Source organism: Pongo pygmaeus, chromosome 8 (genome assembly GCF_028885625.2).
Source record: "Pongo pygmaeus isolate AG05252 chromosome 8, NHGRI_mPonPyg2-v2.0_pri, whole genome shotgun sequence".
NCBI classification, from domain to species: Eukaryota; Metazoa; Chordata; class Mammalia; order Primates; family Hominidae; genus Pongo; species Pongo pygmaeus.
Window position 1 is genome coordinate 97,656,089 of NC_072381.2, and position 16,641 is coordinate 97,672,729.

General features: G+C 38.1%; 1 protein-coding gene across 3 annotated transcripts in view; it reads right to left on the reverse strand.

Moving 5' to 3' along the window:
- Positions 1–16,641, reverse strand: part of IDE (insulin degrading enzyme) — a 132,321-nt gene that overhangs the window by 74,845 nt on the left and 40,835 nt on the right. For all 3 annotated transcript variants that reach the window (XM_054436217.2, XM_054436216.2, XM_054436218.2), the window contains exons 2-4: positions 16,420–16,604; positions 13,685–13,892; positions 10,856–11,025 (exon numbers count right to left, since the gene is read on the reverse strand). In XM_054436217.2, coding sequence (XP_054292192.1) covers positions 10,856–11,025; positions 13,685–13,892; positions 16,420–16,604 — 563 coding nt within the window. The remainder of the gene's footprint in view (positions 1–10,855; positions 11,026–13,684; positions 13,893–16,419; positions 16,605–16,641) is intronic.

Below are 16,641 nucleotides of genomic sequence, written 5' to 3' on the forward strand. Positions count from 1 at the left end.
AAAGAGATGGAATAACAGAATTAGCATTAGAAAAACCAAAATTAGGGAGGTGATGCACTGAGAACCAATATTTGCAACATCATAAATGACCAGACATTGTATGCCCAATGGAAAAATACATCACCACCTATGAAGATGTCTTGTCAAAAAGTCAAACACAAATTTGATCAAGCCTCTATATCCAACTGCCAATTTGTAGAAATACAGAAGACAGAGGAACTTGTTAAACTACATTGTTAGGGGTGCAGTAAAAAAAAAATCTAGGCTATGAGAAGTTCGATAAAACAAACAACCTGATTATTCAATAAATAAATTCCAAGAGGAGAGTGAGGGAAAGGAGTAGAGGAAGAGATGAAGGATGAACTTATAAACTAAAAAGAGACTTAAAAGACATATCAGACTGGAGTGGTGGCTCACTTTGGGTGGCTCACTTTGGGGTCCTAGCACTTTGGGTGGTCAAGGTGGGAGAATCACTTGAAGCTAGGATTTCAAGACAAGCCTGGACAACATAGTGAGATCCTGTCTCTACAAAAATTAAAATAATAATAATAATAATAATAATAATAAAAGACATATCAAACAATCACTAATATGTGAACCTTATTTGGACTCTGATTCAAATAAACTTTAAAAATTATGATTTTTATAAGAACACTAGAAATTTGAACACTAACTGGATATTTGATAATAATGGTAACAATAATGGTATTTTTTTGTTTTTAAAAATGAATTGTTATGTTTTACAGATATATACTGAAATATTTATGAGCAAAATGATATCTAGAATCTCTTCAAAATAATACAAAAGGGTGAATGGAAATGTGGATTGTACAGAATTGGCCAGGGGCAGGGTGATGCACACATAGGGTCATTATAGTATTTTGTGTTCTTTTGTGTATGTTTTAAATTCTTCACGAAAAAAAAAATGGTGAAGGGAAGAAAAGAGGAAATAAGGGTGGGAGGGAAGAGAGAAAAAAGTAATTGAACTTGTATTAGAGTCTGATTTGGTGTGTTATTATCTTTACCACAGGATCAGGAGTCACTGAACTACCCTCTGGTTCATATTCCACAATTTTATTGGGTTCTATTTTTCTATTCTATTCCTTCCTACTTCTCTATGCAAAAGCATCCTTTGTTATACTCAAACTATCCTAACTCATGTTCTCCAAAAGAAACCAGGCTCACTCCTTGATCTTTTCTTCATGTCATGGTTTTGGGGGTCAACCTAATTATTATCATGAAGAACATAGGCTTTGAGTTCAGACTGACTTGATAATTGAATTCCATAACTTATACAGATAGTTCCACTACCACCCTATCTCTCTCCTCTCTGTACTCCCTGCAAGACTAAAACATTAGTCAAATACAATAAATATTAGTTCCTTTTCTTTTTCCCCTTGAATGGCTCTTCCTTCTGCTTAAGGAAATCTTATCTATACTTCAGGAGAAGTGAAACTGCATCTCCGCTAAGATCCTGGAGAATTAAATTCTGGGCAACACTAAAACAGGCAAAATAGGATAGTGTTTAAAAGCTCCAAATCTGGGCACAGATCCCGACTCCAGCACTTAAAAGCTGAGGGACCCGAGGCAATTTAATTATCTTCTCTTAAGTCTTAATCTACTCATATATAAGATGGAAATAAGAGCATCTACCTACTGGGGTTACTGTGAGAATTATTAGAAATTAAATAATCCACGTAAAGTGCTTAGCATAGCACCCAATAAAAAATAGGAAGAAAAAGAAGGAAGAAAATGGAGAGATGATGATCCTGGAAAATCAAAGCTAAAATTACACTCAATGAAATCCTGGGTTTGCCTTGCTTCCCCAACTAAACTTTCAGCACCTTGAGTGCAATGACACTGGTTACGCTTCTTTGCATTTTCTAATGCACTTTACATGTAGGGGGACTAAAAAAATTACTTGTTAACTGAGAGAGAGAAAATTCGGGCTCATTTATATTTATAATCCTGTGAACTTGCAATAAGCATACTAGAGTAAATAGCAGCGGAGTCAGGCAGATGACTTGAGCTCAGAAGTTCGAGACTAGCCTGGTAAACACGGTGAAACCCTGTCTCTACTAAAAACACAAAAACTAGCCAGGTGTGATGGCACATGCCTTTAATCCCAGCTACTTCAGAGGCTGAGGCAGGAGAACCGTTTGAACCCAGGAGACGGAAGCTGCAGTGAGCCGAGATCATGCAACTGCACTCCAGCCTGAATGACAGAAGGAAACCCTGTCTCAAAGAAAGAAAAGAAAAGAAAAGAAAGAAATTTTCTTTCTTTTCACTTGCTGGGCGCAGTGGCTCACACCATAATCCTAGCACTTTGGGAGGCCAAGGCAGGCAAATGACCTGAGGTCAGGAGTTCGAGACCAGCCTGGCCAACACGGTGAAACCCCCGTCTCTACTTAAAAAAAAAAAAAAAACTTAGCTGGGCATTGTGGTATGTGCCTATAATCCCAGCAACTTGGGTGGCTGAGACACGATAACCACTTAAACCTAGAAGGCAGAGGTTGCAGTGAGTCAAGATCATGCCATGTCACTCCAGTGTGGGCGACAAGAGTAAGACTCAGTCTTAAAAAAAAAAAAAAAAAAAAAAGTCACCCACACCTAAAATACAGCTCCACCCTCTATATTCTTGTCTTCTACTTTGCCTTTCATTCTACCTATATGTGAAGGAGTACCTGTTTTGTTGCTCCCACCCACTCTTTGACTCCTTCTTTTATTTCCCTCCCAGCTGACTAAACCCAGTTGCTCCCACAGTGTCGGTAGGGTTATGTTTGGAGAAACAGATCAGTAAGGAATAACAAGAACTAAGTTTTTCCTTTTACTATTCTAAACCTACTTGAAAACATTCAACTGCTCCTACTTTAATTCCATTGAGAGGCAAACAAAAAAACAAAATAAGGCAGAAAAATGGTTTCTAGTTTATCAGGAACTATGAAACTAAAGGCATATGTGAATAATGAAGAGAAAAAGCGTAAGTGGATACCAACTGAATTCAATAACATATTAAAAATATCATTCAATTCATAAATTAGCTGGGCATGGTGGCAGGCATGTAATCGCAGCTACTTGGGAGGCTGAGGCAGAACTGCTTGAACCCGGGAGATGGAGGTTGCGGTAAGCTGAGATTGTGCCACTGCACTCCAGCCTGGGTGACAGAGTGAGACTCTGTCTCAAAAAAATATATATATATATAATATTATATTATATATTATATATGATATTATATATTATATATAATATTATATATGATATTATATATTATATATATTATATATGATATTATATATTATATATGATATTATATATGATATATTATATTATATATGATATTATATATTATATATTATATTATATATGATATGATATGATATATGATATATGATATTATATTATATATTATATTATATATTATATTATATATTATATATTATATATTATATTATATATTATATATTATATCATATATAATATATAATATATATATCATATATTATATATATTATATATCATATATTATATATATTATATATATCATATATATTATATATCATATATTATATATAATATATATCATATATATTATCTATTATATATCTCATATATATTATATATTATATATATATATCATTCAACATGATCAAGCGGGATTAATCTCAGAGATGCAAAGATGGTTCAACATAAACAAATCAGGCTGGGCACAGTGGTTCACGCCTGTAATCCCAGCACTTTGAGAGGCCGAGGCGGGTGGATCACCTGAGGTCAGAAGTTTGAGATCAGCCTGGCCAACATAGCAAAACCCCATCTCTACTAAAAATACAAAAATTAACCAGACGTGGTGGTGGGCGCTGCAATCCCAGCTTCTTAAAAGGCTGAAGCAGGAGAATCGCTTGAACACAGAAGGCGGAGGTTGCAGTGAGCCGAGATGGCACCACTGTACTCCAGCCTGGGTGAAAGAGTGAGACTCCATCTCAAACAAACAAACAAACAAAAATATATACAAATATATACAAATCAATAAACACGATACATCACAGGGCCAGGTGTAATGGCTCATGCCTGTAATCCCAGCACTTTGGGAGGCCGAGGTGGGTGGATCACTTGAGATCAAGAGTTCAAGACCAGCCTGGCCAACATGGCAAAACACAGTCTCTACTAAAAATACAAAAATTAGCCAGGTGTGTGCCTGTAATCCCAGCTACTGGGGAGGCTGAGGCAAGAGAATCACCTGAACCCGGGAGGCAGAGGTTGCAGTAAGCTGAGATTGCACCATTGCCCTCCAGCCTGGGCAACAGAGTGAGACTGTCTCAAAACAAAATAAAACAAAAACATGATACATCACAATAACAGAATCAAGGACAAACACCGTAAGCTGAAAAAGGCATTCGATAAAATTCAACATCCCTTCATGATAAACATTCTCAACACACTGGGTACAGAAGGAACATATGTCAAAACAATAAAGGCTGTATATGACAAACTCAGAGCTAACATCATATGGAACAGCGAAAAATTGAAAGCCTTTGCTCTAAGATCTGAAGAAGACAAGCATCCCCACTTTTACCACTTTATACAGCATAGTACTGGAAGTCCTAGCCAGAGCCATTAGACAAGACATAAAGGGCATCCAAAATGGAAAGAAAGAGGTCAAACTGTCATTGTTCGTAGACAACATAATCTTATATTTTGAAAAACCTAAAGACTCTACCAAAAACACCTGTTAGAACTGACAAATGAATTCAGTAAAGTTGCAGGATACAAAAGTCAGCATATCAAAATCAGTAGCATTTCTATATGCCAACAGTGAACAATCTGAAAAAAAAAACAAAACAAACAAACAAACAAAAAAACCAAGAAATCAATCCCATTTATAATAGCTACAAAAAACAAAAAACAAACAAACAACAAAAAAGCCCTCTAAGAACAAACTGAACCAAAAAAGTAAAAGGTCTCAGGCTGGGCACAGTGGCTCACACTTCTAATCCCAGAACTTTGGTAGGCCAAGGTGGGCGGATCACTCGAGCTCAAAAGTTTGAGACCAGCCTGGCCAACATGCGAAACTTCATCTCTACTAAAAATACAAAAATCAGCTGGGCGTTGTGGTGAAAGCCTGTAATCCCATCTACTTGGGAGGCTGAGGCAGAATTACTTGAACCCAGGAGGTGGAGGCTGCAGTGAGCTGAGATGGTGCCACTGCACTCCAGCCTGAGAGAAAGAGCAGGACTCCGTCTCAAAAAAAAAAAAAAAAAAAGTAAAAGATCTCTACAATGAAAACTATAAAATACTAATGAGAGAAATTAAAGAGGGCATACACAAAAAGGAAAGATATCCTGTGTTCATGGACTGGAAGAACTAATATTGTTAAAATGTCCATACTATCCAAAGCTATCTACAGATTCAATGCAACCCCTATCAAAATACCAATGACAATCTTCACAGAAATAGAAAAAAAAAATCCTAAAATCTATATGGAATCAAGACAAGGACTTTTTCAGAATCCTACTGTCCTTTCACAGCTACCAATCAGGTATTATACTATTAATATGATTTATTTAACATTATTATGGGCTTCACATGCACAATCTCATTTAATATTGACATCAACCTGACGTGGAAAGGAACTGGGGCTTAGAGAAATTAAGAGGCTGGGCACGATGGTTCATGCCTGTAACCCTAGCACTTTGGGAAGCTGAGGCAGGAGGATCACTTGAGCCTAGGAGTTTGAGACCAGCTTAGGCAACATAGGGAGACCTTATCTCTACAAAAGATTAAATAATTAGCTGAGTTGTGGTAGTGTGTGCGTGTAATCTCAGCTACTTGGGAGGCTGGGGTAGGAGGATCATTTGAGCCCAGGAGAAGGAGGTTACAGAGGGCCAAGATTGCACCACTGCATTCTAGCCTGGGCAACAGGGTAAGGCCCTGTCTCAAAAAAAAAAAAAAAAAAAAAAAAAAAAAAGGACAGGGTCTCACTACGTTGCCTAGACTGGTCTTGAACTTCTGGGTGCAAACCATCCTCCTGCCTCAGCCTCCTGAGAAGCTGCAATTACAGGTGCATACCACCACATCTAGCTTTTTGTGTCTCTTTTGAACAAGGATTTTAAATTTCAATGAGGTCAAGTTTATCTCTAAACCTATGGTTTATCTCTATCTTTATGGGTTTTTTTGTGTGTTTAAGAATATTTCTTCTATCTGAAGATAAAAAAAATTCTCATATATTTTCTTTTAAAAGTTGTAGCGAACCAGACTCAGTGGCACGTGCGTGTAGTCTATAGAAAGTCTACATAAAGTCCTAAGAAAGAACTATATTTTTTTCATTTGTAATGTACCTCTGCCTTATATCAAGTTTCCATATGTTTGTGGATGTTTCCAAGGCCTATAATCTGTTCTACTTGTATCTTCATGCACCCCTGCTTCAATTCTACTACTGTAACAACTAGAACTTTATAATAAGTCTTGGTACCTGGTAGAAGTAGCTTTCCTTGTTCTTCAAAATTATCTTAGCTATTCTTGGCCTTTTACTCTCTTATTATTTTTATAATGAGATTATAAAATTCCTAAAAAAAAAACTTACAGGACTTTCAACTGGCACTGCATTGAATTTAGAGAAATCTGGGGAGTATTTACATTTATGTTATATAGAGTTTAACCATCCATGTGCATGATATACCTCCCCATTTAGGCATTTTTTTATATCTATTACATATTTCTTGCAACTCTTTCATTGGATTTATTTCTGAATATTTTACAGCTTTGTTAAATATGCAAATGAAATAATTTTTACGCCAGCATTTTCCTGTAATTGATTATTGATACAAGAACATGGCCGGGCACAGTGGCTAATGCCTGTAATCCCAACACTTTGGGAGGCCAAGGCGGGTGGATCACGAGGCCGGGAGATCAAGACCATGCTGACTAACATGGTGAAACCCCGTCTCTACTAAAAATACAAAAAATTAGCTGGGCGTGGTGGCACATGCCTGTAATCCCAACTACTTGGGAAGCTGAGACAGGGGAGTCGTTTGAACCTGGGAGGCGGAGGTGGCAGTGAGCCAAGGTCACGCCACTGTACTCCAGCCTGGGTGACAGAGTCTCCGTCTCAAAAAAAAAAAAAAAAGAAGAACGCAATTTTAGTGTGTTTCTCTTCTTTCTGGCAACCTTGCTGAATTATTTTTAATGACTGATCTGAAGATTTTCTTCAGTATTTTTATGGAGACAATCCTATCATATGGAAATAAGGAAACAGGTTTTGTTGTGCTTCCTTTCCATCTCTTATAACCACATTTTCCCCCTTGACTAATTGTAATGATTAATACCTGTAAGTATAGCCAAACAAAAAGTGATAGTGGGCATCCTTATTTTTTCAACAGAAATCCTTTGAAACCTCCATTAATCATGATGTTTGACAACAGTTTTTAATCAGCTTAAAAGTTTTTTATTGTTGTGGTTTATTTTTGTTCATGGATGAGTGCTGTGTTTTATCCAATGCTCAGAGTCTATTGTCTACCACTTTGGACTACTAAAACTGTGGGTCAGGACCCATTATATTGTAATTAAATGCATTTAAAGTATTAGCAGATCAGAGTTTCTCTAGAAAAAAAAAAAAAAAAAAAACAGAATATAACAGAAAGTGCCAGACTACATCCCATGATGTAAGATAGTATTTGACAAAACTTTTGTTTCAGCTGCTTACACAAACACATATATGTACTCTGAACTGCTAAATAAAATGTGCTTCTTACTATGAGTTGTATACAAAAAAGAGTTTGAAAGCCACTAATCTATACTATTTCTGAAGCATGAAAAACGACTGTTAGGGACAAACATCTTACCGTAAAGTTTTCTTAAAACAGATAATACAATGTGTGGTTTTTATTCATTCAAAAATACATACCTTTTCCTGGTATTATTATTTTAAATCAAAATCCCTTGATGAGACAAGGCGTGATGGCTCATGCCTGTAATTCCAGCACTTTGGGAGGCTGAGGCGGGCAGATCACTTGAGGTCAGGAGTTCGAGCCCAGCCTGGCTAACATGGTGAAACCCCATCTCTACTAAAAATACAAAAATTAGCTGGGCATAGTGGTGGGTGCCTGTAATCTCAGCTACTCAGAAGGCTGAGGCAGGAGAATCGCTTGAACCTGAGAGGCAGAGGTTGCAGTGAGCCAAGATCACCATACTGCACTCCAGCCTGGGCGACAAAGCAAGACTGTCTCAAAAAAACAAAAACAAAACAAAAAATCCCCTGATGAACAAGTGGCCCACATTCACAAAAACATCTGAGGCCAAAGCAATCTACATAAATTAGCATGAATTTCTGACAAGGAACCTACTTCAAGGATCACTTTTGCAAAGTTTTAAATATGCATAATATCTGAGACGAGGGCATACAACTGTCATCAAATTTTCAAATGTACCTGTGACCTTAAAAATACACAGAACTTCTACTCCAAAAAATTCAACGTAAGTTTATAATTCTAAAATAAGAAGGTAACTTGACATTTGCATTACTTATATCACATTTTCTGTACTGTGTACTGAGTCTGGCTCACTTGTTTCTCAGCTGTTTATATTATCTTGTACTTTGCTAACTGCCTAGCTTTGTCAGGCTATAAAAAGAAATATGCCCTGAAACTTCACCCATATGGATATGCCATGCAATGTATCTCTTTGCCCATCATTCCTGAAACCCTTCTATAGAATATTTTAAGATTGTTCTTGTGGCCAGGCATGGTGGCTCATGCCTATAATCTCAGCACTTTGGGAGGCGAGGCGGGAAGAATACTTGAGGCCAGGAGTTCAAGACCAGCCTGGTCAACACAGTGAGACCCCACCTCTACAGGAAAAAGAAATGTTCCTTTTTTGTGATCAGAAGTAACGTTACTCACCTTATTCACTGGATTTATTTCTGGAAAATGTGTAACTGCTTTCTGATTATGCTGATTATAATTTGTCACCAGTGAAGCTATTTAAAAATAGGCAACTCCCAAAGAGGAGCTCCAACATATTCTGCACAATAGCAGCATTGTTTGTGTAAGCATCTAACATACCAAAAGGACTACTTTAAAAAACAAATAATCGCCAGGCGCAGTGGCTTACGCCTGTAATCCCAGCACTTTGGTAGGCTGAGGCAGGCGGATCACCTGAGGTCAGGATTTTGAGACCATCCTGACCAACATGGAGAAACCCCGTCTCTACTAAAAGTACACAAATTAGCCGGGCGTGGTGGCGGGCGCCTGTAATCCCAGCTACTCAGGAGGCTGAGGCAGGAGAATTGCTGGAACCTAGGAGGCAGAGGTTGCAGCAAGCTGAGATCAGGCCACTGCATTCCAGCCTGGGTGACAAGAGCCAGACTCTGTCTCAATAAATAAATAAATAAATAAATAAATAACCATTTGAATGTAATGCTTTTGAAAAAACAAAAAAAAAGTTGGGTTTTTTTTTTTGAGACAGGGTCTTACTATCACCCAGGCTGGAGTGCAGTGGCTCACTGCAGTTGACCTCACTGGCTCAAGCCATCCTCAGCCTCCCAGGTAGCTCGGACTACAGGCACACATCACCATGCCTGGCTAATTATTTTATTTTCTTGTAGAGATAGTGTCTCACTATGTTGCCCAGGCTAGTCTCAAACTCCTGAACTCAAGAAATCCTCCCACCTTGGTCTTCCAAAGTGTTGCAGTTACAGGCATAAGCCACCATGCCTGGCCTGATACTTGTTTTTTAAAACTCACATTCCATTCTTGACATACCATGTATGCTGATGTTCTCCAGAAAAATCACTTTTTAAAAAATTCAGCATTATGTAGACATTCCAAGAACCACACTATTCATCTTGGCAATTATGTTAATATTGAGTGCCAAGTACCACAGTTCTGAAGAATATAATATCACTGCTTCAAAGTATAATTTTTGAAAACTCCTAATTCTGTAAAGCTATGCTAATTTCTCTGACTGCTGTTGGATATATTAGAATGATATCCAAACTTAAAGAAAGTTGTCTTTATGGTTTTAAAAAGTTCCCAAAACTAATTTATAAAATAAGCATGTTCTCATAATAGAGAAGTGAATTTTTAAGCATAAATTTCTAAGTACATTAAATAATATATTATTATTCTTACATACTTTTATAATACCCAAAACAGTATTTTAAAAATATAGCAATCTGTTAACAATGATTACCTCTGGTGAGTAGGACTGGCAGGAATAGATAAAGAATAGACAGACTTTGTGTTTCTGCTTTTATTTTTACTCTAAATGCTTTTGTACTGTTTAAATATTTAAACAAGTACTTTTTAATGAAAAATTGAAGAAAAAGGTACAATTATAAAGTCAAGAGTCTCCACATTTATCTTATTCTACTTCCTATTATCCCCATTTCTTATCTCCCTGTAGGAGATTGTAGCACTTTAAGAGCAGGGATCTTGTGTGTCTTCCACAGTGTCCTATCTCCCACACAGCTAACCCCACAGCAGACGCTATGCATCTGGATTAGTAGAAGTGGAGGCAATGAGGACAAGTGGATTCAACAATACTATAGTGAGCCTTTACAAAAAAAAGTACTTTGGAAGGTAGGCTTTGGAATAAAAGAATCTATTATCTTCTCCATATGGAATGCTGGTTAATATCTATTCATAACTCTAACTGCTCTGCTCCTTAAACATTTAGAACCCTGTTTGAACAGGATGTAAGTAGAAATGTGGAATTTTGAAATCTATCCTGAATTGTAAAATATGCCATGAACTGTATATGCCATGGGTTATATACATAAATATATTTTATATATACATAAAATATAATACTATGCAGTGGCCATGGGTTTAAATGAGGTCAAGGAAAGCAGCTGTTGACAAACCTGTCCCAAATTTACTGAAGGGGTGTTTAGGATTCCCTGTAGCTTTTTCCAATTGAAAGAGTCTCCAGGCATCATTCATCACATTCTTCTCATGTTCTGAATCAACTGCATTCACCTCTCTGTCTTTGCAACTTTCATCGAACAAGGGGCACAGAAAAAACTGTGCAAACCTAAGGGTACAAAACATAATTAAAACTTGAAAGATGTCATTTTAAAACAATAGCGTTTTAGAAAGATTTTTGGAACTTATCAGATAGGAAATGTAAATTTTGCAGAATCAGAAACAAAACTACCATTGCTATTAAGAAAAAAGGAATATAAAATAAGTGCTACGTAACAGAAGAAAAATCTAATATTGAACAGAGGTAAATGCAGAGGAGTTGATCTACCCCAGAGATGATAAATAGTGAAAATTTAAAAAATTAACACCAAAAAAGGCAGGTTATGGACAACAGCAGTCTATTTAAGATTTTTAATTTGGTACGTCTATAAAAACTTTGTTATATGTGGCTAATGCTCAAAAAAAAAAAAAAAGAGAAAGAAAGAAAAAGGCAGGTCATAGTTTTTAGGCCAATCTTAAATTTACAGTTTTAGGTGCAATTTCACTAAGACTCAGGCACCTTAGGACAAACAAGTGACCTACTTTTAACAGGCTCAATTTGAATATTTCTTTCTTCTTATGCAGAAAAACAAACTTGAATTAGTAGGAAAAAACATAATGCAGTGAAAAACCTGAGGTATGACATAGTTTGACTAAGCCATGATTATGCACTTTTATGAAATCATAAGAGAAACAGTCCATAAAATTTTAATAAGCAGTGATTCAATCAATAACATGGTATGTAACTTTAACATAAGTAACCAATATGCCTTTCTTGAGGCTATTCCTTAATAATAGTACCAAAATTTAAGATACCTACAGCTAATAAATTAACTCTTCTATATCTGGTTGAATTTAACTCATGATTCCTGTAGTAATTCTTAAGAAACTTTACATCCCATTTTATAGAATAAGACTTGATTCAGATGAAGCTAAGAGCAGAGGCTCTGAATAGGACTACTTTATTCAGTGGGCCTAAGGAACTCTTGGATCTATAAACATCTCAGTTACTACGCCTCACAGTCCAGCTGTCACAGAAGCCATTATCATTACTTGTTATTTACTTTAAGTGCATAAGTAAATATGATACTGTGCTAAGTACTTTACATATACCACAAGGGGAAACTCTATCTATCTGGAGTCTATAATCAAAGATGTATGAAAACAGATAATTTCTGGCCACATAACATCTTTTACCCACCTCAGTACCTCCAGGCTGGGAAAAATGTCTAATAGCTACATACCAAAGCTGGATAGGCCCAGATAAAGGGTCATGTTATGACACAGTATAATAAAGTTTTTTAAATGATCCTCTTATACAAGTGGATTTTTAGTTTGAGCCAAGTAACAGACATCCGCCACCATACAGAGATTATATGAACATCTGCTGCAGCATTTGTAAAGCAAGAAATGAAATTCAGTGTATGATCCCAGGGAACTAATTAATGGAAGTCTTCTGGGAATACATATCAGAGATGATTACACCTCAAAGCTGCTGCCTAAAGACTGAAACATAAAATAGAATAAGTAGGAAACAGACTACTTTGGCCCAGCACATATCATAAACCCATGCCCTTGCCTTGATAATGTTTTTTCAAGAATATAATAACTATTATTAAAAGTAAGCAAATAAAGCTGACAGTGACTAAAACTGTCAAATTTCATTATAGATCCAAAAAGTTGCTGAATTACACCTTGGCATCACAGAAAACTATAAATATTCACCAAGGATAAACAAATAACTACTGCCTACCATAATGCTTTGGACTACCAGAGTGTAGTCCATTATTTGAGTCAAATAACGAATCAAATCACTGATGTAACAAAAAAATTAGAAATTGTTAGCTGTATAAAAAATTGACAAAAAAAAAAAAAAAGCTGACCAATGCTGGGCGCAGTGGCTCACGCCTGTAATCCCAGCACTCTGGAAGGCCCAGGTGGGTGGATCAACTGAAGTCAGGAGTTCGAGACCAGCCTGACCAACATGGTGAAACCCCATCTCTACTAAAAATACAAAATTAGCCAGGCGTGGTGGCACATGCCTGTAATCCCAATTACTTGGGAGGCTGAGGCAGGAGAATTGCTTGAACCAAGGAGGCAAAGGTTGCAGTAAGCCAAGACTGCACCATTGCATTCCAGCCTGGGAAACAAGTGCGAAACTCCGTCTAAAAAAAAAAAAAAAAAAAAATTGACCAAGAAATAAAATCAGCCTAATGGAGCTTGCTCCAGAAAACACTTTCAAAATATCCCCACGGTTGACCAAAAAATTAAATCGGCCTAATGCAGCTTGCTCCAGAAAACACTTTCAAAATATCCCCACGGTTGAAACAGCAGGTCAAAACGTTCTGTATCTACTAAGCATCCTTGAGAAGCAAGGAAATGAATGAGGAGAGAATATTTAAGGTTTAGCATTCTGGAACAGAAGTATGTCTGAAAAGAGATCAATGACACTATCACAGGTTAGTCCTCATCACATGCTTTATATGTAACACCAGTTAGAATGGAAAGGGCTGCTGAAAATTCTATACCTCAATAAAATATTTTGTAGGCCTGAAGGCTCATTTAAAATATGACATCACTCATTTTTTCTTTTTCAGAAAACACAGGGAAAAACACTGCTTAAAATACCTTTTGTTAAACTATGAAGCCATCTCTGTAGAAATAATAATTATTATTATTAATGTGATAAGTACACAAAGTTGGATAATTCATAGGGTATTCTGCATTACCTGTCTAGGGCACCTTCTAGGTGTTCATGAGAAACATCAAAATAGTAATTGGTATGCTCTCCACTAGTAAAGGCATTTGAACTTCCTGCATGCTCACTGAGAAACTGGCTGTATTCATTTTCTTTAGGGTATTTCTTTGTTCCCAAAAAAAGCATATGTTCACAAAAATGACTTAAGCCAGCAATATTTGGAGGATCCGACAATGAACCTGAAAGAGAAAACACATATATAATAAATCATTGTCTTATGTTGAAAGTTAGTAAGTACAGATGATTTGTAGTTCTTGTTAGCATGACAACTCCAACTATATAATCAGAGAAAGTTAAGCACAAGCTACCTAAAATGGTATTATTTAGAAAGTAAATCAGCAGTAAGAAGACTGGTTTCTAGTGCCTGCTCTTGACGCTAATTAGTTGGTAACCTCGGGCAGGTTACTTAGTGTCTCTGAACATTAGTTTCCCCACATGCTGGAGAGGAAGAAGGAGCTGGATTCACAGTTTTAAGAGCCAGAATTTTCTTTTTATTTATTTATTTATTTTTGAGACAGTCTTGGTCTGTCGCCCAGGCTGGAGTGCAGTGGCGTGATCTCGGCTCACTGCAAGCTCTGCCTCCCAGGTTCACGCCATTCTCCTGCCTCAGCCTCCCGAGTAGCTGGGACTACAGGCGCCCGCCACCGCGCCCAGCTAATTTTTTGTATTTTTAGTAGAGGCGGGGTTTCACCGTGTTAGCCAGGATGGTCTTGATCTCCTAACCTCATGATCCGCCAGCCTCGGCCTCCCAAAGTGCTGAGATTACAGGCTTGAGCCACCACGCCTGGCAAGAGCTAGAATTTTCTTGTCATGATTTTATTGCAGGAGACTATACAGCACAGTGCTAACAGCATGCGTTTGGGGGTTACCAGCTCTACTGGCTGTGAAACGGTAAGCACAATACTGTACCTGTCTTGACTCATTTGCTTCAATATATACCCATCTTAGAGGGCTGTGTGAGTACAAATTAGATGACATATGCAAATCACCCTGGTAGTCTAAAGAATTATGGTAGGCAGTAGTTATTTGCTCAATATTACCTTATTTCTTCAGTTCTAAAATGACACTGAGTTAAAAGCTTTTCAAAGAGGACAAAAAGAAACACTGTCCCACTAACGGTACACATACATAAAAAGCAACTCAGCCGGGCACAGTGGCCCACACCCGTAATCCCAGCACTTTGGGAGGACGAGGTGGGCAGATCATCTGAGGTCAGGAGTTTGAGATCAGCCTGGCCTACATGGCAAAACCTCGTCTCTAATAAAAATACAAAAACTAGCTGGGCGTGGTGGTGGGCGCCTATAATCCCAGCTACTAGGGAGGCTGAGGTAGGAAAATTGCTTGAACCTTGAAGGTGGAGGCTGCAGGGAGCGGAGATTGCACCACTGCACTCCAGCCCGGGCAACAGAGTGAGACTTTGTCTCAGAGAAAAAAAAAAAAGAAGCAACCTGATTAAAGCAACATTAAATGTGTAAGAAATGTGCACATGGCAGGGCGTGGTGGCTCTCGCCTGTAATCCCAGCACTTTGGGAGGCTGAGGCGAGTGGATCACCTGAGGTCAGGAGTTTGAGACCAGCCTGGCCAACGTGGTGAAACCCCATCTCTACTAAAAATACACAAATTAGCTGGGCGTGGTGGTGGATGCCTGTAATCCCAGCTACTCAGGAGGGTGAGGCAGGAAAATCGCTTGAACCTGGGAGGTGGAGGTTGCAATCAGCCGAGATCACATGATTGCACTCCAGCCCGGGCGACAGCACAAGGCTGGGTGCGGTGGCTCACGCCTGTAATCCCTGCACTTTGGGAGGCCGAGGCGGGCAGATGACCTGAGGCTGGGAGTTCAAGACCAGCCTGACCAACATGGAGAAACCCCGTCTCCACTAAAAATACAAAATTAGGCGGGCGTGGTGGCACACGCCTGTAATCCCAGCTACTTGGGAGGCTGAGGTAGGAGAATTGCTTGAACCCGGGAGGCGGAGGTTGAGGTAAGCCGAGATCACACCATTGCACTCCAGCCTGGGCAACAAGAGCAAAACTCCTACTCAAAAAAAAAAAAAAAAAAGAAAAAAGAAATGTGCACACAAAAACCTATGAAATATGGTATCAGGCCAGGCACGGTGGCTCACACCTGTAATCCCAGCACTTTGGGAGGCCGAGGTGGGTAGATCACAGGGTCAAGAGATCGAGACCATCCTGGCCAACATGGTGAAACCCCATCTCTAATAAAAATACAAAAATTAGCTGGGCATGGAGGCACATGCCTGTAGTCCCAGCTACTCAGGAGGCTGAGGCAGGTGAATTGCTTGAACTCAGGAGGCAGAGGTTGCAGTGAGCCGAGATTGCGCCACTGCACTCCAGCCTGGCGACAGAGTAAACTCTGTCTCAAAAAAAAAGAAAAAGAAAAAGGAATATTATATTAAATGTACCAAGGTAAAAAAAAAATCGTAACTGTTACTGTAAAGAATGGCAATGAATTTTTGCTGCTAGGTCACTTAAGGTGGGAACCTAACAAGATGTCCTTAGAAAATGTAAGATTATTTGACTGAGACAATTGCAGTTTACCAATAGCTTTACGAGGGTTCTGGTATAAAATAAAGTACATGGAACCGGTAACTATTGAGTATTTAAACACGTATGGAAAGTTCTAATAAATGTCAACATTAGGTCAATGAAACAAAACAAAGCTTAATTCACAATTTTCAATTGTACCTATGTGCACATCAAGTGCTGCTGATGACTTATCCGTGGTAGGATCACTGATAAGAAGTACTTTGATACCATTGGCCAGCTCTAGCCCTCGATATTCTCGTTTGTCTTCAGGAGACTTGGTAATGTGATTTCCTATTCTCTTGATGGCTGGATTATTCATTTTGCTGTAAGTCTTTTTTTGGCAACTGAAAAGAAAGAGATTTTTAATTGTTGATTTGTGAC